This window comes from Silurus meridionalis, chromosome 1 (assembly GCF_014805685.1).
Source record: "Silurus meridionalis isolate SWU-2019-XX chromosome 1, ASM1480568v1, whole genome shotgun sequence".
Classification (NCBI taxonomy): Eukaryota; Metazoa; Chordata; class Actinopteri; order Siluriformes; family Siluridae; genus Silurus; species Silurus meridionalis.
The window spans coordinates 17,829,182-17,853,536 of NC_060884.1; the positions used below are offsets into that span (position 1 = coordinate 17,829,182).

Below are 24,355 nucleotides of genomic sequence, written 5' to 3' on the forward strand. Positions count from 1 at the left end.
AAGAATCATGAATATTAATGTCCATGAAGTTAATGGTGACATTATTTGGATAAATGTCCCAGCTTGTGTGTGTGTGTGTGTGTGTGTGTGTGTGTGTGTGTTGATAAAATATGCTGATCAAATAAAATAGACTATGTCTGTGTTTGCTGTTAACTGGGGGGCGAAACTTTTCAACAATGTAGTTATTCAATTTAAGTTCATATTTTTTTCATCTACAGCATTCACACTAGGAACTGCCTGAGTATGCTTAATGTTTGGACATAATATATTTTGTTACTTATATGGACCCTTTTACTACTTTGACTCCAAGATGAATGACTTTTGTGTTTGAGTGACGCACAGCAGATTTTTTGACAATGTCTCTGTACAATGTGGCCTTTCTAAAAGTCCAGGGCTTTCAGAAAAAAAAACAGCACACACAATGACGCAGTTCACTTCCAGCGTTTCTCCCTCATCATTTACCACTGCTAATCTGCAAGGACAGGAGAAAGAGAGAAAGAGAGAGAGAGAGAGAGAGAGAGAGAGAGAGAGAGAGAGAGTGTAAATGCATTATTTCTCCTCACTCTTTGCTATTCCCCGATGTCTAGTAACCTGTTCACCAAGGTGCATCAGTGCAAGGTTCACTACATAGTAATGGCATTTCGACGCTCGCGATTCTGATTGGTCCATTGATCAGACAGGGAGCCAATGGGCTTTCAGAGCATTGATACACACACCGCAGTAAACAGGTAGGCATATTTACCACGAAAGTGAACCGAACAACATCAACTCTGTCTCTGTCCTGAGGATTCTTTTGTGTTTTTGTTTCATTTTTTAGCCTTGTTCAATACAATTTTTGAAAGGTTTATTATATGAGAAAGGAGTGACGACACCTGGGTTTTACCGCACGGGCGCGCCGGCTGAATCACGGCACGACGAGTGAGGGTTGAGGAGCAGCAGGTCGGACGCGCGAGATTATTCCGCAGGAGTTAAAGAACATTAAAGCCCTGGGTTATGCTCTTACTCAGAGACTGTAGTAGATGTATGTGAGAGACCGGAAACTGTGTGTGTTTTTCTCTGGGATATGAGGACCTGAGTGCGGGATGTGTGTGGAGCGCAGAGTGAGGAGGAGGATGAGCGCGTGGACTGTGCAGGTGCTCGCGCTGTGCGTGGCGCTGCCCTGCTTGTGTCTCAGTACACCTGCGCGCGCGCAGTCTCCCGATAACAAACAAGGTGCGTGACTCCTGACACACATACAAACACATGAATACATTTAAATATATATTCTTTTGGTTAGTTGATGGTGTTTTTTTCTGGTATTTATATATTCAGTGTGTGTGTGTGGCTGTGATTTCGGCATGCTTTTCGGCATGCCTCAAAATCAGTGCTCGCCTCTGGCAAGTGCATAAACCAGTCAAACCTGTCTTAAGATTGCACGAGCTCCACAACTAATGATAGACTGTCGCGTGTGCGTGTGTGTGTGTGTGTGTGTGTGTGTACGTGCACAATTTTACAACTTGGTGGAGCCAAAATTTTGTATCCTTGGAGGATAGTAATTTATTTGACATAGTGCATGCAAAGAATTTTTTTTTTTTTTTTTTTTACCAAAAATGCAGGTTGTATTTAAAATAAAAAATAATGGATGATACGTGGAAGGTCCTTATGAGACTAATAAGGCAAATGTATGTGGGTGCATTAAGTGCAAAAAGGACAATTACTTCATTTGAAAAAGAAAATCTTTCCATGCATTAAGTGCAATGCACTATTTGACACTTTTTTGTTATTAAACATTTTTTTAAAGCAGTGGATATAGAGGAAAATGTTTGCTTTTTCATCTGCTGATTGAGGAAGAGGGAGAAGGAAAAAATATATGAAGTGGCGCATGATCTTTGGCCCGTAGATTATGTTCATTAAGCAGGGTGGAGCAGCACAGGTACTACAACAACAACAGGTGTAGCCCTGTTGATGTCACTTACTCACACACACACACACACACACACACACACACACACACACACACATAAACACACACATAAACACATAAACACACACACACACACACACACACACACACACACGTGACACTGCTGGCAGGGCTGGTAACAGGTTCCCAAAACTACTACATAGTGACCTTTGAATATTTGGGGTTGTTCTATTTTATTTCTATTTATTATTACGATGCATTTGCCTTTAGAAACTGACCTAATTTATTTAACAAGATAACTATGGCTCACGTGTTTTGTTTTTGTTGTTGTTTTTTGTTTGGTACATTATGTTTGCCAAAATATGTATTGTTTCTTTACACATATAAATGCATTAATAAATATATTAGCAAGGATTTTTCTTAAAGCAATAAAAATTTAGATCAGTTCTACACTCAATTTCTGAACAATGAGTAAAACTGTGTGTGTGTGTGTGTGTGTGTGTGTGTGTGTGTGTGTGTGTGTGTGTGTGTGTAGTAACTATAGCATTCTAGGTCCAATGTAGGTCCACTGTACATCCACTCTGTCTGCATTACAGAGGTATTGTTCCGTATTAATTTATACAACTCAAAACCAAATCATATCTGCTTGTCTGTCAGTGGATAGGTCAAGAATAAAAATACTTATGACTAATAAAAACTGGACTGGATTGTTTTCAGTTTTGAATGTCTGGAATGTATTTTGCTGTTAAAGGAGTCACTGGGTACAGAGGGTTTAAAACATGTTGCTCTAACAATTGTAATCCTTTTCTATGTTGTTATATGTTATATACTTTGTATTATGCAAAATATCGATTTCTTAGCCTTCTTATTCTTCCTTTGTGAAGTAAAGCAATTTTCTCTCAGTAAAACATTCCACTGCCAAGAGCACTTGAGTACTTTTAAATTCCTATTACCAACAGCTAGGTGAAAAAAACAAGAAGCCGTACTGACATAAACCTAAGTATCATAATTATGGAATTAAAACTGAAAGACCTTTGGTTAATGTTATTATAAGAGGTAGCATGCAAATAATAAACATGGGAGGACAAAGGATTAGTCTGACTTTGTGTTTGTGTTTGCCAGTGGTAACAAAAGTGGGAATACAAATAAGATAAGATCTAAAACAGGCAGGAGCCAATTCTCTATTGCCAATACTTATAGGGCAGGAAATGGTTTACTGAGAAAGCATAATTTTAATAATGCACCAGCTATGAAAACTGAACTTTAATGTTGCCAAGCAGTTGTTGTTAACCAAGTTGTGAGATTGTTAAGGTACAACACTTTAGGCAGTAAAGGAATCGAGATGGGTTGATACATTTCCAGTCAAACAGGATCGTGGCCAGTTTTCCTAAAACCGGTGTTGACAGCAGAATTTGCAGTAGCATTTAGTGTCAGAGATGAATAAGAGAATGAACTGACAGATGGGGCCAAGATGTCAAAAAGACATTTCATGAGAAGTTGTCTGGGGGGCAGAGAGCTAATTATGAAAAGGATTTAGGGCTTAGTTCAGTAAAGAAAAAAATAGTTCTCCAGCAGCAGTTTCAAAGATTTATCAAGGGCACTTAGTGCGGTGGAGTAAAAGAGTAAAGGAGAGGGTAATCCTAATCTATGAAAATGAATTAAATGCTTTTTTTCATACATTTTCTGAGTTTGTTAATGATAGTAAAATGAGGTTTGGGGTTACGACAAGGTCTCTTATTGAGGTGCATGTGTGTGGTCTGAACAGTAAGATCTGATGTAGGCACTCAAAATTCCGAGTGCTGTGTTCAATGCCTGGAGATCATGAGTAAATAATGGAAAAGAACAGTAATATGAATGTCGTAATTACAGAAACAGAGCAGAGGGGATCAACTCCCACACATGACTATGAGAAAATATATAAGGCATAAACAAAAATGCAGGTGAGACAATAGTTTAGATGGATATACCACAAGCCTGGGTATAGCACTATAGTTGGCTGATGTGAGTGATTCAGTTCCAGCTTAGAGTTGATTCAGCTGAACAATACATGTTGCCTTGAATTCAAATTTTATTACATTTTGGAAATCACAGTGGCTTGTTTTTTTTTTCTTCTTGGGTTTAGATATAACTAAATAATGGGGGGAAAAATGGATGGCTGTTTTCTGTAGGTGATCATTTTGTGCTTGGCTCATACTAAAGGTTTTATTTACATTTAAATCAACAAAATCTGACTTCGCTAAACCTTAAAACTTTTCATACGCAACATTTTCGTGTTTAAACTCTTACCTGCTTTGAAAGATCGCTCTAAGACAAAGTGGTGACAGAGTGTGTCGTAAGCAAGCATTCTTATGCTGTTTTGACTTTGAGAACAATGAAGACATGACTGAACTTTTTGTGCCATAGCTGTTATATACACAGATATGTTCAGTTGCCAGTGGTCTTTGTGAACATGGTTCTGAGTCAAAGCATTGTGTGTCAGAAACTCCCACTCAATGTTAATGCCATGCCATGTATCATGTCAGGGAAGACGGCATGTACTGTGTAAGCCTTCTCATTTGCCTTCAGACTAAATGGTCATTGTATTAAAAAACATTTTATACACGGCCATAATAAAGACTAACAGGATTTTTTTCTTTCATTCTTTATTTGTTTGTAGAATCCTTGTGGTTTTTTTTATTTACCTTTATTTATTTACTTCACTTTAAAGATTGTTGTTTTCCTCATTCTGAGCATTAATATATTTTGCATTCATTCCACAGGCACTTGGCAGAATTAGAATAAAGTACTGGTAAAGAGTAAAGAGTGTGTGTGTGTGTGTGTGCGTGTGTGTGTGTGTGTGTGTGTGTGTGTGTGTGTGTGTGTGTGTGCAGCGAATCACTGCAAGAATCTTTATGATGTTGTTTAACTAGATAAGTTTTGAGTCACAGCAGTTATAGCTGACAGAGACTAACTGATCCTGACTAACTTCAATCCGACTGAAAACTACGTTGAAATAAATTAGGTTACGTGATTTGCTAATAGAAAAAGCTATATATAGCTTAAAAAAAAGCCATGTTTGTGCCTGTGGCTCTGGGCAGTTTTAGGGGTTAAATCTGATAGTGTGCTTCTTGTGCATTTTTTTCTGTCAGCAGCAAGAAACAGAAAAAGACAACGTCAGCTATATGGAATCGAACCCAGTTACCCAGTACAACAAACACACACACGCCCCAGCATGAATGCATGCATGCATTCGGTCACACACACATGCATACTCACACATATGCATACACAAACACACACCTGATAAATCAGGAGGTATTTGACCACACCTATCCTTGCACTAGGAACAGAGTGACCTGTGAACTGTCTCCTGAGTACAAAACAAAGTAATCAAACAAAGTGTCTGTGCTTGTGTGTGTTTGTGTGTTAATGTTTTTTTTGTTTTGTGTTTTTGAAGTTTCTTTGGACGGAAGACAAGTTTCTGTTTACCATTGTTATCGTTCCTGTTTTATTTAACTTGTTTGTCCCATGTGCTTTTTTGTCTATTATTCTTTTCTTCTTACACCAGTCTTTTCCCTTCTCTCTCTCTCTCTCTCTCTCTCTCTCTCTCTCTCTCTCTCTCTCTCTCTCTCTCTCTTTATCTCTCTGACTCTTGTTTTGTTTTTTGGTTATTTTTCTGCTTTTGTATGTTTGTGCATGTGCTCAAATGGTGTATTCTGGACTATGGAATAAAGCAAAGCAAAGCTCTCTTTTGAGAGAGAGAGAGAGAGAGAGAGAGAGAGAGAGAGAGAGAGAGAGAGATTAGGCAGGCGAGTTGTGGAGGACATTTGGGCGGGTTTCTATACTTGTTTTCGCGCTCTTTTAAAATGAATTCATTGTGTTTTCTCTCTTCAGCCACACACACACACACACACACACACACACACACTTACAGTACATACTGACCTCTCAGAGATAAGCCTGACCTGCTTTAGTGAGCAATTGAGTCGCTATATAATGCTCCAGGTTAATATTTATATTTATATGTTTAAGATAATCATTTACAGACTGCAAACCTGCGAATGTAATAACGACCAATATTTCTGATCTGACTAATTCCATATGTTCAGTAATAGTTTTTCTATGTTTATCTTAATGTAATATAATCAGTCTAAAGGATGAATATGTGTTTTGTGAACCGTGTTATTACATTTTTTTTTTAAATATTATCATTATTAAAATTATTATTTTCTTGAAAGGCTGCTGTTTTTAAAAAAAAAAGAAAAGGCAGCAGAGCTCAAAATGAAGACCAAGTGTGATTTTTCTGTTAGTAGATTGTTTGATTCCCATTGAATTTCTATGAAAATGTAAATTTGAATAGCAAAGTAGAATTGCCTACCTATTCAATCTCTCTCTCTCTCTCTCTCTCTCTCTCTCTCTCTCTCTCTCTCTCTTTCTCATGCACAACTCTAGTGCTATCACTTTAGATGCCCATGCCAATAAATTCCTCTCTCTTTCTCTGTACAGTCATATGCTCAGGCACTCAGAACATGTTGAGTGTGACAGGGTCTTCATATTTGCAGTACCAGCGGATGAAAGAAATGTACACCGGCTGTCAGATCGTCATGGGCAACCTTGAGGTCACTTATATGGAACACAATCGTGATTTCTCCTTCCTAAAGGTAGGGAAAGTGGTGTGTGTGTGTGTGTGTGTGTGTGTGTGTGTGTGTGTGTGTGTGTGTGTGTGTGTGTGTGTGTGTGTGTGTGTCACAAACTCACTAATCATTCAATGGTGAGCTGATTCTATTATAAAGCCTCACATTTGTATTACTTTTTTTCTGCCCGTTCTTCTGTTTCTCTGCTTCCCTGTATCTCTCTCTCTTTCTCTCTCTCTTCTTCTAGTCAATTCGTGAGGTTACAGGTTATGTTTTAATAGCGATAAACCAGTTCAAATACCTGCCTTTGGAGCAGTTACGAGTGATCAGAGGAACATCACTGTATGAAAAGCACTTTGCTCTCGCAGTCTTCATTAACTACCAGAAGGATGGAGAGTATGGGATGAAGGAGCTTGGCCTTACACATCTGACAGGTACACACACACACACACACACACACACACACACACACACACTCACTCACTCACTCACTCACTTACACATAGATTCTATCAGTGTACCTATTTTTTTCTGTGCCCCAAATAGTTACAAATTAACACATTTTGTAACTGCTTCCTTCTCCACTTTCCACTTGGAGACAGGTGTGGCACTAAGTAAGAACAGACAAAGCCAATAAATGTATTTTCATTAATGTTCTATAATTTGGACAACCAGACCAGCAACCTCATTAGGAGATTCTTACGTAACTCTGAATTTTTTTTACTGAAAATGTACTATAATATAAATAATAGTTGTTCAACAAATAATGCACTTTATTTTTACTGGGTTATACTAAATAATTTAATTTCAATACCAAATTCTTGAAAAAACATTATTTTTTGTTTTTTAAAAAATTATGCAAAATGCACAGACAGTAACCTAAACTCAGGATCATACCAGGCAACCTGGAGCTGTGAGGTGGCATCACTACCCACTTCACTGCAGTGCCACCCAAAAACTGAGGGTGTGAGAAAAAGAGCAACCACACAAGTAAAAACGACACTAGAGAGGATTAAGTCAATAATACAACAGTAATATAAAAAACATCCAGTTTAAAAAAAACAAAGTTTGTGTACCTATACAAAATGTATATTCGCTCTCAGTTCAGAAACCAGATGCCCTACATTGTTATGGATTGGACCGTGAATGCATCACGACACAAACACCTATGAAACAAACCAAATCTTACAAGAAATTCCAGTTTTTTTGTTTATCGTGAAATCTGACCTATAATGTAATGTATACCTTATTTTAAGTTCTACAGTAGGTGTGTGTTTTCAGTGTGACTGTTAACTGTCACACAGATAGTTTCAGGGACAAGCCCATGCCTGCTCCAGTCAGGCATCTACTGCAACTAGGAAGGTTTTTGTTACATACTGCATATGCGGGAGTTTGTAAGGGTGAGTGCATTGGTGTATCTGGGGGAGTAGGGCATCCTGCTAATGTGTGTGTGTGTGTGTGTGTGTGTGTGTGGTTTGGTATGGTGTGACATAAAAACTGGTGCTCTATGTTTATCAGTTTACCAGGTCCAACATAGATAAAAGAGTAGTTAATATATTTTCCCCCTCACTCTGCATTGCAGCAACTTGTCTAAAATTTGACATTTGCTCCTGCAGAAATAATCCTTGTTCAACTCTTACCCTTTTCTTTTCATTTCATCTTTCAACTCAACTATACTGCAGTATTATGCGATGTGAACTTGCAAGAAGAATGCATCTGTAGTTTCTGTAGTTTTTTTCTATATTTATTTAATTTTTACAAATATCCAGTTGTGTGACAATATTGAGCATACACAACTACAACAGGTAACAGATAGTGTTGTTATGCAAAACAAGATTGCACAACATTCCATTGCTATGTTTACAGACTAAAGATTCTGACGAGCTTTGTTTCCTGGAGTCTTGGTTGTGTATGTATTAGTGTTATTAGAAAACCCTGTCAAATGTTTTTTTTCGATTGTTCTAGATCGTGTGTGCTGTTTATTTGAAGGACATCATTTCTTTGCCTTGGCCAATGCGAAGGCTATTTTGAGCATTGTGCTGTTGACGTGTTGACCTCCTCACAGAATAATGACTTATAACACTGTAATAGCGAGTTTAATAACCGTCATACTTACGGGTTCTGTCATTGGATAACACAGTATTTACTGTGCTAAACACATCACTAGCAATTATAGTGTCAGTGTGAAGGGGTAGCTCAGGGGTTAAAATGTTGTACTTTTGCTCAGAAGGTTGTGAGTTCGAATCACAGAAACGCCCAGCTGCTACTGCTGGGCTGTTTAATGAGGCCTTTAACCATGTGTGTATTTTGTAAAAATTAATTATTTGTAAATCCCACTGAATAAGGGCGTCTGCTAAATAATGTAGTTGCTGTATGTGTAGACATGCTCAATGTGTTTTTACATTCATTTTTTGTGTGTGCGTAGAAATTTTGGAGGGGGGCGTACAGATCATCCAGAATGAGTTCCTGAGCTATGCGCCACAGATCAACTGGCTGGATATCGTAAAGGACAGCAAAGCTAAGATCATCATTCAGGACAATGGACCAGAGCGTAAGCAACATTTATAGCAGTATACGGCCCTATGATGTCAAAGTCACATTAGAGTGTTCATTTGGATGATAAAATGACCTTCATGTCAGTGCAGGCATGACATAACTTTGCCGCATTACTACTTTAGTTAGGCGTTAACCACGTTTTGCCCGTAGGCACTCAGTTAAGTATTTTAGGGTCAGAAATAATTATGTATGCACAGTTGTGTGTTAAGTGTCGTAGATGGCATGCGAGATTTACTTAGTCTAAAATTTCTATCCGATTTTCCTTCTCTGTTATGTGGATGTGCACTCGTTTTGCCGAACCACTTCAATGTACATGGAAATATACATTTTCTTTATTCAAAAATAAGCCTTAATAAAAGCCTTATTCATAGCAAATAAGAAACATCAAGATCCAGAGCTGTGACTCCCCAAAAGGAAATCAGACTTAAAGTAATTATTGCCATTGAGGTTTATACATGTCCGTCAACACCTACACAAAAGCACACAAAAATGAGTTTTGTGGAAACTTCTGTCTGCTCAAAATAGACAAATTAGATCGAATTGTATATCATTATGAAAGTTTTACTGAACTGCTTACTCACATTCACAATTTTTTCACATCACATTTTTTTCCCAACACTTGTTACTACTTTCTGTTTACTGCTACAATCTTATGTTTTTCCTGCTTGTGCCATGATCAGGAAATAGTGGCTAACAAAGTTCATACTATATCATACTAATACTAATATCATACATACATACTAATATCTGGACCATGAAATTTTAAGATTTTCTCTGACAATTCTGTGTTTTTTAATTCTCTTTTCCTGTTTAGTTCCATGTCATGAATCTTGTGATGGACACTGCTGGGGATCAAGCAGAGACAGCTGTCAGACTCGTGAGTTTTAACATCTCTACCTTCACTTCCACATCTTTGTTCTGTCTTCTGTCAGTATGTGTTTCTGCAACTCATATATAACATTTACACTCAGCCATTCTCTCTCTCAGTGACTAAACTGGTGTGTGCACCCCAATGTAATGGCCGCTGTTTTGGCCGAAGTCCCAGCGAATGTTGCCACATGGAGTGTGCAGGAGGCTGCACGGGGTCACAAGATACTGATTGCTTTGTAAGTTAAAACACACGCATCCACACACTCATAGTTTCATAACCTGTAGCTTATAAACGTCATTTTCAGATAAATTATGGGAGCTATCAGCATTGTTATCAAAGCCCCCACATACATCTGTAAATAGCAAATAACCCTAATTATGAGCTGAATCCAGTACAAAGTTTATAAATCAAAGCTGAACTTTTTTTTGTCATGTTTGTGCATATGTGCAGGCCTGCAGGAGTTTCAATGACTCAGGCTCCTGCGTGCCCCTGTGTCCCCAGGGCGTGATATACAATAAAGTAACATTTAAACTGGAGCCGAACCCGAATGAGAAATATCAGTATGGATCAGTCTGCATAGCCCAGTGTCCCCGTAAGTTACACTTCTCCTGATTTAATCATTTCTGCTTCATAAGTTTTTAAACTCATTAAAAGAAACGATTTCAATCTCATTTAAACCAGAGTTTACTTAAGTTAAAGTAAAAAAGAAATTAATAATAATTGAATTATAATAATTGAATTATGAAAAGCAGCAAAGCAATTAATACATTGATTATACATACTAGAATATCATGCCCTGAAAGTAATGGTTTAATTACATGAACTGCCTGTTATGTCTTTCCACAATTTTTTTAGCTAACTTTGTGGTAGATGGAGGTTCATGTGTTAGCAGCTGCCCTTCGAATAAAATGGAGGTTGACAAGAAAGGAGTGAGAAGGTGTGAACCATGTGGTGACATTTGTCCAAAAGGTAGCATACAAACACACAGAGACAGACACACATAGACCCAGACACATACACATACACACATACACACACATACACACACACACACACACACACACACACACATTTACGCATACCCACACCCACCCCAACAGCAAACAGTGAACCTATTCATAATGCAGACAGATTAATACAATCTCACATGCTTTCAAGTTCATGAACTCAAATATGACATCTCTCTCTCTCTCTCTCTCTCTCTCTCTCTCACTCTTGCACACTGTTTTTGTGTCTAGTGTGTGAAGGTACTGGCTCACCCACCAGGCAAACAGTGGATTCTCAAAACATAGACAGTTTCATAAACTGCACTAAAATTCAGGGCAGCCTCCATTTCTTTTTCACTGGCATTAATGGGTGAGTAGTGCTAAAGGTTGCCAGAAGCAACTGCAACTGCACAAACATAATTGCTGTAGGATGAGAATGCAGGCATGTGTCTGTAACCTGTTGCCTGTGTTTTTCTCAGTGATCCATATAACAACATCTCTGCTCTGGACCCCAAGAAACTAAAAAACTTCAACACTGTTAGAGAAATCACAGGTTTGTGGGTGTGTATGCGTGCGTGTACATGTATGTACAGGTAGTCGTCGACTTACGACCTATGCAACTTACGACCATTCGACCACAATCCCTAGCCGTGGCATACAACAGTGCGTACCAGCTTCCAGCATAATTTCACAGTACTGTACATATAGCCTACTCTATGTACGACCAAATCAAAGTGTTACGTAACCGGTCTGTCGGTCCCAATCGTGGTCGTAAGTCGACGACTACCTGTTGTATATATACAGTAAAACCCTATTGTAAGAGCAAATTTCGGATATTTCGCTCGGTCGCTCTCGTTGTTCAGTGCAGCAAAAATGTAACTTTTTTTAGTGTTATATTTTTATTTCACTAGAAATCTTGAAAAATGTCTACCAAGAAAATCAGTGATGGTGCTGGGAAAAAGAAAGTAAATAAAATTACCATTAAAACCAAGAAGGAAATAGTCGAAAAGTACGAGCGTGGTGTGTGTACACGTGACCTATGTCAGCAGTATGGGGTGTCTAGCTCTACCATAAGCATCATAGTGAAAAATAAAGAGAAGGTAAAGAGAAGGAGATTCTCCTTCCAAAAACGAACTTCCTCTCTTACCATCCACCACCATCTCACACTTGCAATCAACCACTACCACATGGGTAAGTGTTAAATTATGTTTACCGTACGGTACTGTATTTTTATTCATTTATCTTTATTTATTATTACAGTATTTTATTCTCTTATTATTAATAATGTATTTCTTTATGTCAATACAGTAATTTGCGGTGTATTTGTTTGTTAAAATAGGCTACAAATACTTTTTAAGTGCAGAAATAAGCGATCAAATGAGGTCTCAGAACGGATTAAATCGCTTTTACATTAATTCTTATGGGCAAAATTAGTAACTTACGAGCAAATGGACCTACGAGCAATTTTCACGAACGAATTATGCTCATCCAACGGGGTTTTACTGTATATTTATATATTTTTATATATATATATATATATATATATAATCATTTCTGGCACTAATGCATGACCCTTGTCATGGTTTGCTTGCCAGATTATCTGAGTATTCAGTCATGGCCTAAGGAGATGGAAGATCTGTCAGTGTTCTCCAATCTGGCAACTATACAAGGCCGAAGTCACTACAAGTAAGACCAAGCACAGTTGCACCACACCTGTGTTTATCTGTGCGCATGTCATCTTTCTTCTCTTTTATATGGCAAAAACTTTTAAGGCAACATCATCTGTATACAACAACCAGGCATAGTTTTAGGGCCACAAATCAGGCAAAACATTATGACCACCTGCCTAATATTGTGTTGGTCTCTCTTTTGCTGCCAAAACAGTCCTGAGCTTCCAATCATTAACAGCATTAACTTTTTCAGCAATTTGAACTACAGTAACTCGTGTGTTGTATCGGAACACACGAGCCAGCCTTCGCTCCCCATGTGCATCAATGTGCATTTCCTTCATTAGACCACGTCTAGCCATCACTATTTGTCCCATGTCAAACAATTCAAATCTTTACACTTACCCATTTTTCCTGTTTCGAACACATCAGCTTTGAGGACAGAATATTCACTTGCTGCCTGATATCCCACCCGCTAACAGGTGGCATGATGAAAAGATAATCAGTGTATTCACTCAACAGTCTTAATTTTCTAATGTCATAATGTTATGCCTGGTCAGTATAAGTAAACATAATAGTAAAAGATTTTGTGATACATTTATTACCATAATTTTTTTCAATCTATCTATTGCTACCTTGTTAGAATTGTTTTGATTCCAATTCTGGAATTGTTATGGAATTGTTTATCATAAATTATATTCAAATGGTATGCAAGGGTATCACTGCAAATAACCCATTTTGGAAATAATATGGTTAATGTGTCAAACATGGAAGGATTTTTATCTTGCTGATCTATTGTGAAATAGATGCAGTGTTTTAAAGATATATTTTACCATGTGTTTCACATGCTAAATCCTCCTCCACTTTTTATTTGATCATTCTTTCCTTGACAGAGGAGTAAGGATCAAGAGGTAAGATTCCTTGATTTGACTAACGTTCTTCACCTTCTGCCTGACCAAGCAGAAACCTTAAACTTGTCTGTTTTTCATTGGGTGATCAAATGACTGGATCATATTCTCTTTGTCACTGTCTGGTTCTCATTTCGCATATAGTGCATGGTTTTCATCTGGTTATTTCATTGCTTTCACTGAATATGAACATTTCACATACTTCATTACAAATACTATTTACTTTTAAACAAAGATGGGAATTAATGATGTACAAACACTTTGTTACTTCATTTAAGTAGATTTTTCTGGTATCAGTACTTTACGTCACAATTTGTTTTAGACACCTTTTTGCTTTCACTGATTACAATTTTACACAAATATCTGTATTTTCTACTCCTTACATTTTCAAACTAGGCTCGCTGTTTTAGTTTTCATCTATTTGGTCACGTGCACCATTGTCAGCCCATCAACCTATTTCTTGTCATTGCGCAGCTTTTTCAATCTACCACTGATGTATCATTCCCTGGCTCATGCACACCACAGATGTAGGCTAGTTTATGAAGAAAAAAAAACAAGCAAGAGAGAAGTCAACAAGAAATATGGTTAACGTGGATGAGACCGAGGGAGTCAGTGATGTAAACATGACTGAAAACAGACATTCCTGATTACCTGATCATAATAAACTTTGCTCCGATTGTGTTCTATATGGTGGTTGTTCAGCCTGGACACATTCATTAGAAAACAACATTTTAGGTTATTTTGTATTAATATTTTAATATGATGTGAGGTCTAGTTTCTGGCATGACACTAAAACAGATAGGAGTAATAGCTCATTTTTACTTAAGTACATGTCAGAATTCAAACTTCTTTACTTTAACTTGAGTGAAAAAGTATAGTCAGTACTTTAACTTTTACCAGATTTTTTATACAGTGAAAAAACATGAGTTTCTGTACTTCTACTTGAGTGAAATATGTGTGTACTTTTGCCATCTCTGCTTTTAAATGCAATCCTTTTGAAAGTGGTGGTGCAATTTCATACTTATTATCTATTTTGTATGTCTCACTGATGTGCTTATACTGTGGTCATGATTGCTTTTTGGTGGTGGTGCAAAATCTTGGGGTGGTGGATAACCATGGGGTCTTTTAAATCATGAAGCCTAATATAGAAAAAAATGCACCGTCCTGAAAAAATCACTTTTGTCTTTGACACTAGGGGCTACTCTCTGCTGGTGATGCAAATCAAAACACTAAAATCGTTGGGTTTGCGCTCTCTGAAGAGGATCAACGATGGTGGCATCTACATTGCAGACAACTCCAATCTGTGCTACCAAGAAACTGTCAACTGGACAGGCTTGTTTGGCCTACGTGCCCAGCGTCAGCAGAAAACCCTTGATATCAGAGATAACCAGTCTCAAGATAAGTGTAGTAAGTGTGTGCATATATATACTCTTCAACAGATCTAAGGCTAGACAACGCATAAACAGTATTCCATTAGAGCTTGTTTTAATTTGCAATTTTCACAAGGATACAAATTGCAAATTAATAATCCTGAACATGTTATTTAGATTAGAAGAAATTCCACAAATATACTGTACTATAATAATGTCTATTATATAATCTGAAACAGCTACTCACATACAATGATGTATAGCAGGCTGTGGAAAATGTGGAAAAGATGTGGAAAGTGTGCAAATTTATTAGACAGTGACAGTGTGCATTGTGTATGTGTGTGTTCCTGATAAACAGTCAGTGAGGGTCATGTGTGTGACCCACTGTGTTCCTCCAATGGCTGTTGGGGTCCTGGGCCGGATCAGTGTCTCTCTTGTAAGAACTACAGCAGGGGAGGAACCTGTGTACCGAACTGCAACTTTTTAGAAGGGTGAGTCCTTCTAGTTCATGTGTGTTTATTCTAGCTTAGTTTTGAAAATATATGTGTAGTTTAATGCAATTCATTTTATTTAATTTAATTTAATTTAATGCAATATATACATATGCATTTTTCATGACAGGAACAAAAGGGAGTTTGCTGGGCCAAATGATGAGTGTATGCCATGCCACTCTGAGTGTGCAGTGCAGGAGAACAGACACACCTGTAGAGGACCGGTACTATTGCTGCTTATTTTGACAGTCACTTTTTCTTGCATTTCTCACTTTTCTGCCATTCACATTACATTGGAAGAACATTCACACATTGCTGAGTATAAATGCAAATGCAAAGTTATCATTTAAAATCAACATACTGATATATTACTTCTTGGTAAGTCATTCCCCCCCTCCCCCCTCTCTCTCTCTTTTTCTCTCTCACTCTCTTTCTCTGTGTCTGTTGTACTCTAGGGGGCAGATCAGTGTTTGATGTGTGCCAATCTGCAAGATGGGCCCCACTGTGTCTCTTCATGCCCACAGGGTGTTATGGGAGAAAAACGGGTTGTTGTTTATAAATTCCACGACACTCAAAGCAAATGCCAGCCCTGTCATGCCAACTGCACCCATGGGTGAGGTCATAGTGTGAATTATACTCTGAGATCATTTATAGTGTGTGAAAAACATCGAACACAGATACATGTTTTTGTGCTTTGCTCAGGCTTCTTATCATGTCATTTCTCAGCGCTGTTTTTGCTCATTAATATAAATTCAGTACTTTTAATTATCATGTTTTACTAAACCAAGAAAAATCCATGGACATAAATAAGGTATTCGATGGAAATGTGTTTTATATATACTCACTGACCCTACAACGTATCTCCTAAATGTAACATTATATAAATAATAGTGTTTAAAAAGGTTTTCAGCAATTTTTGCAGTTCTTCAGGGCTATTAGGTTGAAAAAACTAGACACACTTCCTTTAATACAGAAAAAACGGACACCTTAAAATTACATCCATTATAGGGTAAAGATTATGAAACATCTTATCTTGTCAGCAAAAAGAATGTCATGAAAGAGTTGTTTGTGCTTGCCATAAGGTATGATTCATTCAAAGACAGCATGTAGGTGCTACCTGTAATTCATGCTGCATTGTTTATCAACTCCACCCCTAATTGCTGCCAGACCTGCTGCCATATACTGTCATAATTAAAACAAGTAAAGATTTAAAAGCTTTACTTTAATACAGTGGATTAATTCTTATGACTATGGGTTTCAGGTGCACAGGACCAAGTTTGAGAGACTGTATGGGGTCACCCAAAAGAGCATCATCTGGGTATGTGTTTTTTTCTGCTGGTCAAAAGCACTATTACATTCTGTTTTTGTATTGCACTTTTAGTTCAGATTAATAGTCTTTAACTGACGTGTGTGTGTGTGTGTGTGTGTGTGTGTATACAGGGTTCCAGTGACTGCCATTGTGTTGGGTGCTATAGCCTGTGTGCTTTTGGTATTATTTGTGTTTGTGATGGCTGCTCTCTATCGCCGCAGTCTGGCCATCCGACGCAAACGCGCTATGAGGCGATATCTTGAAAGTGAAGAGGTTTGTATGTGTTGCTTGACTTAAAAACATAAGCATGTAATTGAAGGGAGGTAAAAACAGCAAAGGTGTAATTCTTATAGCTTGCTGAAACTTGTAGAAACTAAAATAAAAATAAATAAATAAATAAAAAATTATATACAGTATATAATATATATATATATATATATATATATATATATATATATATATATATATAGATATTTTTAATATATTTTTATATATATTTTAGTTTCTACAAGTTTCAGCAAGCTATAAGAATTACACCTTTGCTGTTTTTACCTCCTTCAATGACATGCTTATGTCTATATATATATATATATATATATATATATATATATATATATATATATATATACACACACGTATGTTCTATAGCAGTACAGATTTACTGTTCTCTGAAAATAACTCAACATAAAACCATTATTGTCTAAATAGCTAACAACTAAAGTGAGTACACCCTAAATCATAACAGCTGTAATACAAATTATACAACTATAAAACTTTGTGTATCTTGTATTAAAGCAGTTAAAATTTGGTGCTTTGATTACAATTCTCTCATTCTAAACACTGGATGTTCAAAATGGCAACTCGTGGCAAAGAACTTTCTAAAGATATAGAGAATTTTAATTGTTGCTATGTATATAATATCGGTAGAAGAATGCGGAAAAAAGGAAGGCCAAGAGGTTTGTGGATGTAGTGAAGGAAGACATACAGATAGTATGGAGACAGATGAGCCGCTGTAGCCACCCCTAATGGGAGCACCCGAAAGAATATATATATATATATATATATATATATATATATATATATATATATATATATATATATATATATATATATATATATATATATGTGTTTATTCCTTTGTATTTTTGCAGAGTTTTGAGCCATTGGATCCTGGGGAGAAAGGGACAAAAGTCTACACTCGCATTTTGAAACCGTCTGAACTACGAAAGCTTAAACCCTTGGGTACAGGAGTGTTTGGTAGTGTCCACAAGGTATTTACCCCTAAATAAATAAATCTAATATAATTCTATCTTAAAACGCTAATATCAAACAGCTCTTTCAAAAATAATTCACAAATATGTCTCTTATCTTCAGGGTGTGTGGATTCCGGAAGGAGACACAGTAAAGATTCCTGTGGCCATAAAGACTATTCAGGATCGCACAGGTCGACAGACTTTCCAGGAAGTTACTGATGTAAGACACTCACTTACTGATACATACACACACATACTCACACATTCAATACCCTTCCAAAGTTTTGGTGAGTGAGCAAGTCCAATTCTATTGTTTTTGCTACACACAGACATTTATTCAAAACACGAATATGAGGATAGATTATTATTATGTTATACAACAGAACAGTGTTTCTGTCTGAACCAATATTTTTTTTAAGTGATACAAAATATTGGATTTTGTGACTGACAGGTGCTTCTTTATTAAACAGGTAATAGCTTTGAATGTCTAATTTTGGGTTGAGCGCTGGGTTTCACCTGTGAAAGACTGCATTTCTTGTTACATTGATCTGAGCCATTGCACAATCATTGGGAATAGCCAAAGTCAACATTTAAAAATGTTGAATTTGTAGAAGGTTTTAAACTGACTCAGTCAGTAGTTATGTGTAATCAAATATTAACTGTTATTAACATTAACTATCTGTTCCAAATCTTTTTGCTCACCAAAGAATTAGGTGGTCTGCCACCAAAGGTGCAATGTTCCTAGTGGTTTAACACCTCTGCATAACAATGTCAAGCAACTTATGCTGAAATTCCAATCTATTTTGAGCTCAAATCCAAGTTTCTTCAGTGTATAACAAAAACCAAAAGAAATGGCACTGAATTTTCAATTCTTTTACAGGAACTTGATGTATCCTGAAATAATTGCTAAGCAACAGACAAATATGGACTCTTCATTGTCTTAAAAATCAGCCAGTCAACCAGTAATTTCTTTTGTCTCATAGCACATGCTGGTGATGGGCAGTTTGGACCACCCATACATTGTGCGTCTCTTAGGCATCTGTCCAGGCTCCTGTTTGGAGCTGGTCACTCAGTACATGCCACAGGGTTCCTTACTGGAACATATCAGGCAACGTAAGGACAATCTCAACCCACAGAGGCTGCTCAACTGGTGTGTGCAGATCGCCAAGGTGAGCAGTCTGCGTGTTTGCATTTTTGTATGTGTATTATTTAATGTATGTAATACACTATTTTAATGATTAATTATTTTTACATGTACTGTTTTTTAACTTGATGGTTTATTCCTCTGAGACATTGTCATGTTATAGAGAGCACAGAAAAATTGCTCTGTCCTAAAGATTCTTTTGTAGCTGAAAACACAAAGCATTAAAAATCTTCTGACATTAGATATCGAAATAAATATTACAGAAAAATCTCCCCATAGGCAGAAATATAGTCTATGTACTATTCTTTCTCCTCTTTTCCTTTGGACCTCATTGTCTCATATCTGCTTTTACTCTATCTCAGGGTATGTATTATCTTGAGGAGCAGAGGATTGTCCATCGGAACCTAGCTGCCCGGAACATCCTTCTCAAGAGTGATTTTATGGTCCAAATTGCCGACTATGGAATTGCTGACCTGTTTTACCCTGACAACAAGAAATGTTTCTACGAGGTGAAGGTGAACCAGACACCAATCAAATGGATGGCCCTTGAGAGTATTTTGTTCCGCAGATATTCACACCAGAGTGATGTGTGGAGCTATGGTGAGTGTGTGTGTGTGTGTGTGTGTGTGTGTGTGTGTGTGTGTGTGTGTGTGTGTCTGTGTATGAGTACAAGAGAGACATTAAAAAAAAACAAGTCTTATGAGTGTTTAATGAGACATTTATTGTCATCATCCCCCTTGTGTAGGTGTAACTGTCTGGGAGATGATGTCATATGGGGCAGAGCCTTATGCTGCAATGAAACCACAGGAAGTTCCAGACCTGTTGCAGAAGGGAGAGCGTCTGTCTCAACCTCAGATCTGCACGATTGAGGTTTATATGGTTATGGTCAAATGTAAGTCCCCTCAATCTCTTCACCTATGACATTATAAAACATAGAATGCAACATTATTAACTAAAGTTTTTAAAAAGGAATATTATGTGAACATATAAAACGTTTTCTAGAAAACAGTGCGTAATGAACAACCCCAAACACACAATTTAACAGTTAGTACAATCAGTATTTTAGATGGTTTAACTGTATTGTGTCTGCATTTTCAGGAGTGGTTGTGTTGAAATGCATGTACAGTATAACTATAAATGCAGTCACAGTGATTTTTAATAAAACTCCAGTGAATTAAATACACTTTTAATGAAAACAATAATATATAATAATAATTAATTAATAATAATTATAATAATAATACTTATTATTATTATTTAAATATTAATGCCTATATATTTTAAATACTGTAGTGATTGGATGTGGTAAGTGTGGTAATGTGGTATTGATAAACTCCAAACACTGCTGATGTGTTTGTTTTAATGAAAAAGCACTACAAGTGGTTTCTTGTGTAGAAAAACACAATAAAGCTGTTTTGATTTATTTTTCATAGCTTTAATAACAGAATCATGGTATTACTTGCTTTAGTTTTTGACTGTATTGCTGATTTTATAATGAAACATTACTGTAAAACTGAACATATTTGACTCTCCCGGCAGGCTGGATGATTGACGAGAATGTTCGACCGAGTTTCAAAGAGTTGGCCAGTGAGTTCAGCCGTATGGCCCGAGACCCACCTCGATACCTTGTCATTAAAGTAAGGCATCCAAATAATCTGACAGAACACTTTAAAACAAATTATATCAAACTATAAATATTTAACTGTTTACACAACTATAGCGATGATAGCAGGCATATGACACTGTACATTCTATTTTGTTAGGGAGAGTGCACTGCTCCTGACCCTGTCTCTGATGAGCCATATCATCGTGGCACTCAAGTGGACATTCTAGGTGTGGGGCTGGAGGGCCAAGAGGATGAGGCACTGGACGACGGCATGACCACGCCTCCTGTGTACCTCACACCATCAAGAAGCCTCTCTAGATTGCGTGTGGATACCAACAGGGTAAGAAACTCATAAGAAACCCCAAAAAATTTTTATAAAAATCATATTCTAAAGTGAGCGTCCAATAAAAATTAATTCGTGTAAACTGAATCTTTTTGACTATGCTTATTCATAATATTATTAATATATATTTTAATATTTTTCACAGGCTAGCTTTACCGCTGCTGGTTACCTGCCAATGACCCCCAGTGTAGAAGGCTCTATGCCGGTATGTCTGAATGTGGTACACTGCCTACTGTGAATGAATGCTTTCTTGGCACTCTGATGTCATGTTATATGACACACAATGCTCCTTGTTTTGCTGTAGACCGTATGGCCATCGCGTTCACGCCTCAACTCAGCACGCACTATTTCTGAAGGTTCTGAGGGGCATGGCACCCTGGTAGAGCTGGAGATGAATGAAGACGCACTGCTAGCTGGCAACCTAAGAGGCGTGCAGCGTCGAGAGGACAGTGCCTATATTTCGGACAGCCTATCGGGCCCTCCGGACACACCCATTCCTGACACACCATCTCCATGTAACGAGGGAGAGGAGGACCAGAATGGATACGTATTGCCAGGACTAAGTGACAATTCAGACAGAGGTTTGTGAGAATAACCTTACTGTTGCATTTGTCTTATTGTGTCTCACTGTTCATTTGAATTATTTATTAACCACAGGCATACAGTCATAATAATATTGTCTAACAGCAGCTTTCACCCTTTTCTGTTTAGAAACGATGTGTTCGATACCTTCTCGTGTGACACTCTCTAATGGAAGGATATCTTCTGGTCATTCCCGTGAACTATTAGAGGAGCATGACAGTGGAGAGGAAGAATATGAGTACATGAACAATCAAAACCTCCCCCTTAGACACCTGAAAGGCTGGAGCCAAAACTGCTGTCAGCTCACAAATCGCAATTTCAGCATACACAAACCTCCAGGTAACAATAGTAGGTTATCCATGGAAGGCACCGAAAGCAGTGGAGGTCTCTCTCAGTCCTCCTTGGATGAAAGAAGTCATAGCAATGCTGACCTTCCATTTAGCGAAGCAGAGTATGCAGAGGCAGACCTGGACCAGGACCTTCAGTATGAATACATGGACATTCGTAGTGGCCCGGGAGTCACTGCACCAAATATTAACCACAGAATGGACATCCTAAGACAAGGAAGCCATATTTCTTCCAAGAAATCTCTTGAGAAAGAAGAGTGTGAAGATGATGAGTATCAGTATACAAACTGCCAACCACGGTTGAGGCGCTCACTCCTGGTTCAAGGCTTGATGGAGGGGGAGGCAGAGGTGTATGAATATGAAGAAATGGACTCTCAGGTTGCAGGGGTACACTCAGGGGCTGAATACGAGAATCTCCACGAAGCAGGAGAAGGAGAGGAGGCCCAGGGACAGCCCCAGCACGGAGATGGGCAATATGTTAAAGTACATACAGGGAGGAAAAAGGGCAAGGATGGGGCAGACAGATGTTTCGACAATCCTGACTACTGGAATAGCCGATTGTTTTCCAAAGCAAATGCAGTGCATACTTAGAATGGGAGAGCAATCATGAACTTCTAAATACAGTAGTGAGATGGAACTGAGTATAAAGAGTATAAAATGCTATCAGCAACAAAGTATAACCAAAGTAGCAATCAGTAAAGCACGTATTGTTTTCTTTCTGTTTTCTTGACCAAATTAGACTTGGCGATAAAGAATGATTGTATGTTTAACCAGCGAAAACCTCTGAAATTACTATCACACATACAGTACGTAAAATTTGGATTTATTAAAAAAAAACTTTTTTGCTAAAATGTAGAAAGAATTACATTAGCCAACTTTTACAAACAGTACATCGATCATTACATACAAACGTATAAACCTCAGTCAATACTGAACAGCCACCAGACCTCAGGATGCAGATCAGGCTTTATTTTTTACCTTCCACTGATGGATGCAGGTATTGATTCTATGTAGATAGTTTTTTTTGTTTTTTGTTTTTTAACAATTCAGTATGTCTGTTACAGGTGTTTATTCAGTCTTCACATTCATCATGGCAGCTTGCATTGAATCACATGACCATATTAACAGTGAGTCAGAGATGAATGCTTTTGAATTCTTATTTTGTACAGAATGTATACCAATGTATATTGTAGTTGTACCACTATGTAGCCATTTGAAATAGCAGTATCAACAACATTGCTTCAAGCACTTAAAGAACACAGACACAACTGTGTATTTTTCTTTGGGGCTTTTTGTGTTGGAAAGTTTTATATCACATGAAAGGAACATTTGATCATATTTTCAAGGAAACTGTCATGTATTGTTTTATGTTTCACAAGAATTTATTTCTGTGAAGATTTTTTTTTTAATTATTTTTACCTGATGATTTGTGGTGTCATTTTATACATACAGTGTGTCAGAAATCTGTACTTCATATATGAAATAAATGTTATATTGTTATAAGTTGTACTAGTCTACAACCCTCTGTCATATAATATTAATGCTATATGTAATTGATGTAACATGTGGCAGGCTGTGCATTTCATACCTAGGCCTTTAGTGGTGTCCTTCCTGGATCAGTCCACATCTTAATACCATCATTATGGCACCATGGATAAAGAAACCATCAATAGTATAGGGAAAAGCCGTAGAAAAGAGTGCTGCATTAAAGACAGGCCAAATAACACAATTCAACAAGTCTCCTTTCAGTGCAGCCACAGCTGCACTACCTGCATACATCATCTTTAGCAATCATTGATATTAATCTCATGACCCCCTGGGGTTTTCATGCATTTCTGTAGTACTTTAAAAGTAATTTGATCATGGAAAAAATTATGGTTTTCCTGGAGATTTGAAATTAAAGCAAATTGTGTGAGTTTGTGCACATTCTACAGGAAAGAAAACACAAAAGTATAAATGGCTCTTGGAAAAACTTTACATATATTTAAATTTTTTTTGGGTGAAGTCTGTCTTGAAAATGGACTTGTAAGTATATCTGTGACCAAATCGATTTCTTCTTATCTACAGATCCGAAATCTGATTGTTAAAGATTGTTGGTTAAAGCAACAGTTTTACTGTCATGTACTTGAATGTACATGTACTAGAATGGTGAGAGAGGGACGATTGAGGTGGTTTGGTCATGTGCAGAGGAATGATATGGGTTATATCTGTAAAATAATAATGCTGAGGATGGAGACGGCAGGCACTAGAAAAGAGGAAGGCCAAGGAGGAGGTTTATGGAAATGGTGAGGAAAGACATGTAGGTGGTTGGTTTGAAAGAGGCAGATGGAGAGTACAGAGTGGAATGATCCTCTGTGGTGACCCCCAGCTAAAAGAAGAAACGTGAGGATTACAGCAGCGCCACAG

At 37.4% G+C, this 24,355-nt stretch overlaps 1 protein-coding gene across 1 annotated transcript; it reads left to right on the forward strand.

Moving 5' to 3' along the window:
* The first annotated feature begins 727 nt into the window (after positions 1-727).
* On the forward strand, positions 728-23,449 carry erbb3a (erb-b2 receptor tyrosine kinase 3a). The gene is made up of 28 exons (XM_046850044.1): positions 728-1,212; positions 6,389-6,543; positions 6,764-6,950; positions 8,942-9,067; positions 9,887-9,949; positions 10,060-10,178; positions 10,394-10,535; positions 10,799-10,912; positions 11,182-11,299; positions 11,409-11,482; positions 12,525-12,615; positions 13,490-13,507; positions 14,700-14,911; positions 15,233-15,365; positions 15,496-15,589; positions 15,821-15,978; positions 16,627-16,683; positions 16,806-16,947; positions 17,826-17,945; positions 18,049-18,147; positions 18,911-19,096; positions 19,434-19,671; positions 19,817-19,963; positions 20,611-20,708; positions 20,835-21,017; positions 21,166-21,225; positions 21,325-21,601; positions 21,732-23,449. Exons 1-28 carry the CDS (start codon positions 1,083-1,085, stop codon positions 22,538-22,540), a joined length of 4,350 nt encoding a protein of 1,449 aa, XP_046706000.1. The 5' UTR covers positions 728-1,082; the 3' UTR covers positions 22,541-23,449.
* The last annotated feature ends 906 nt before the right edge of the window (positions 23,450-24,355 follow it).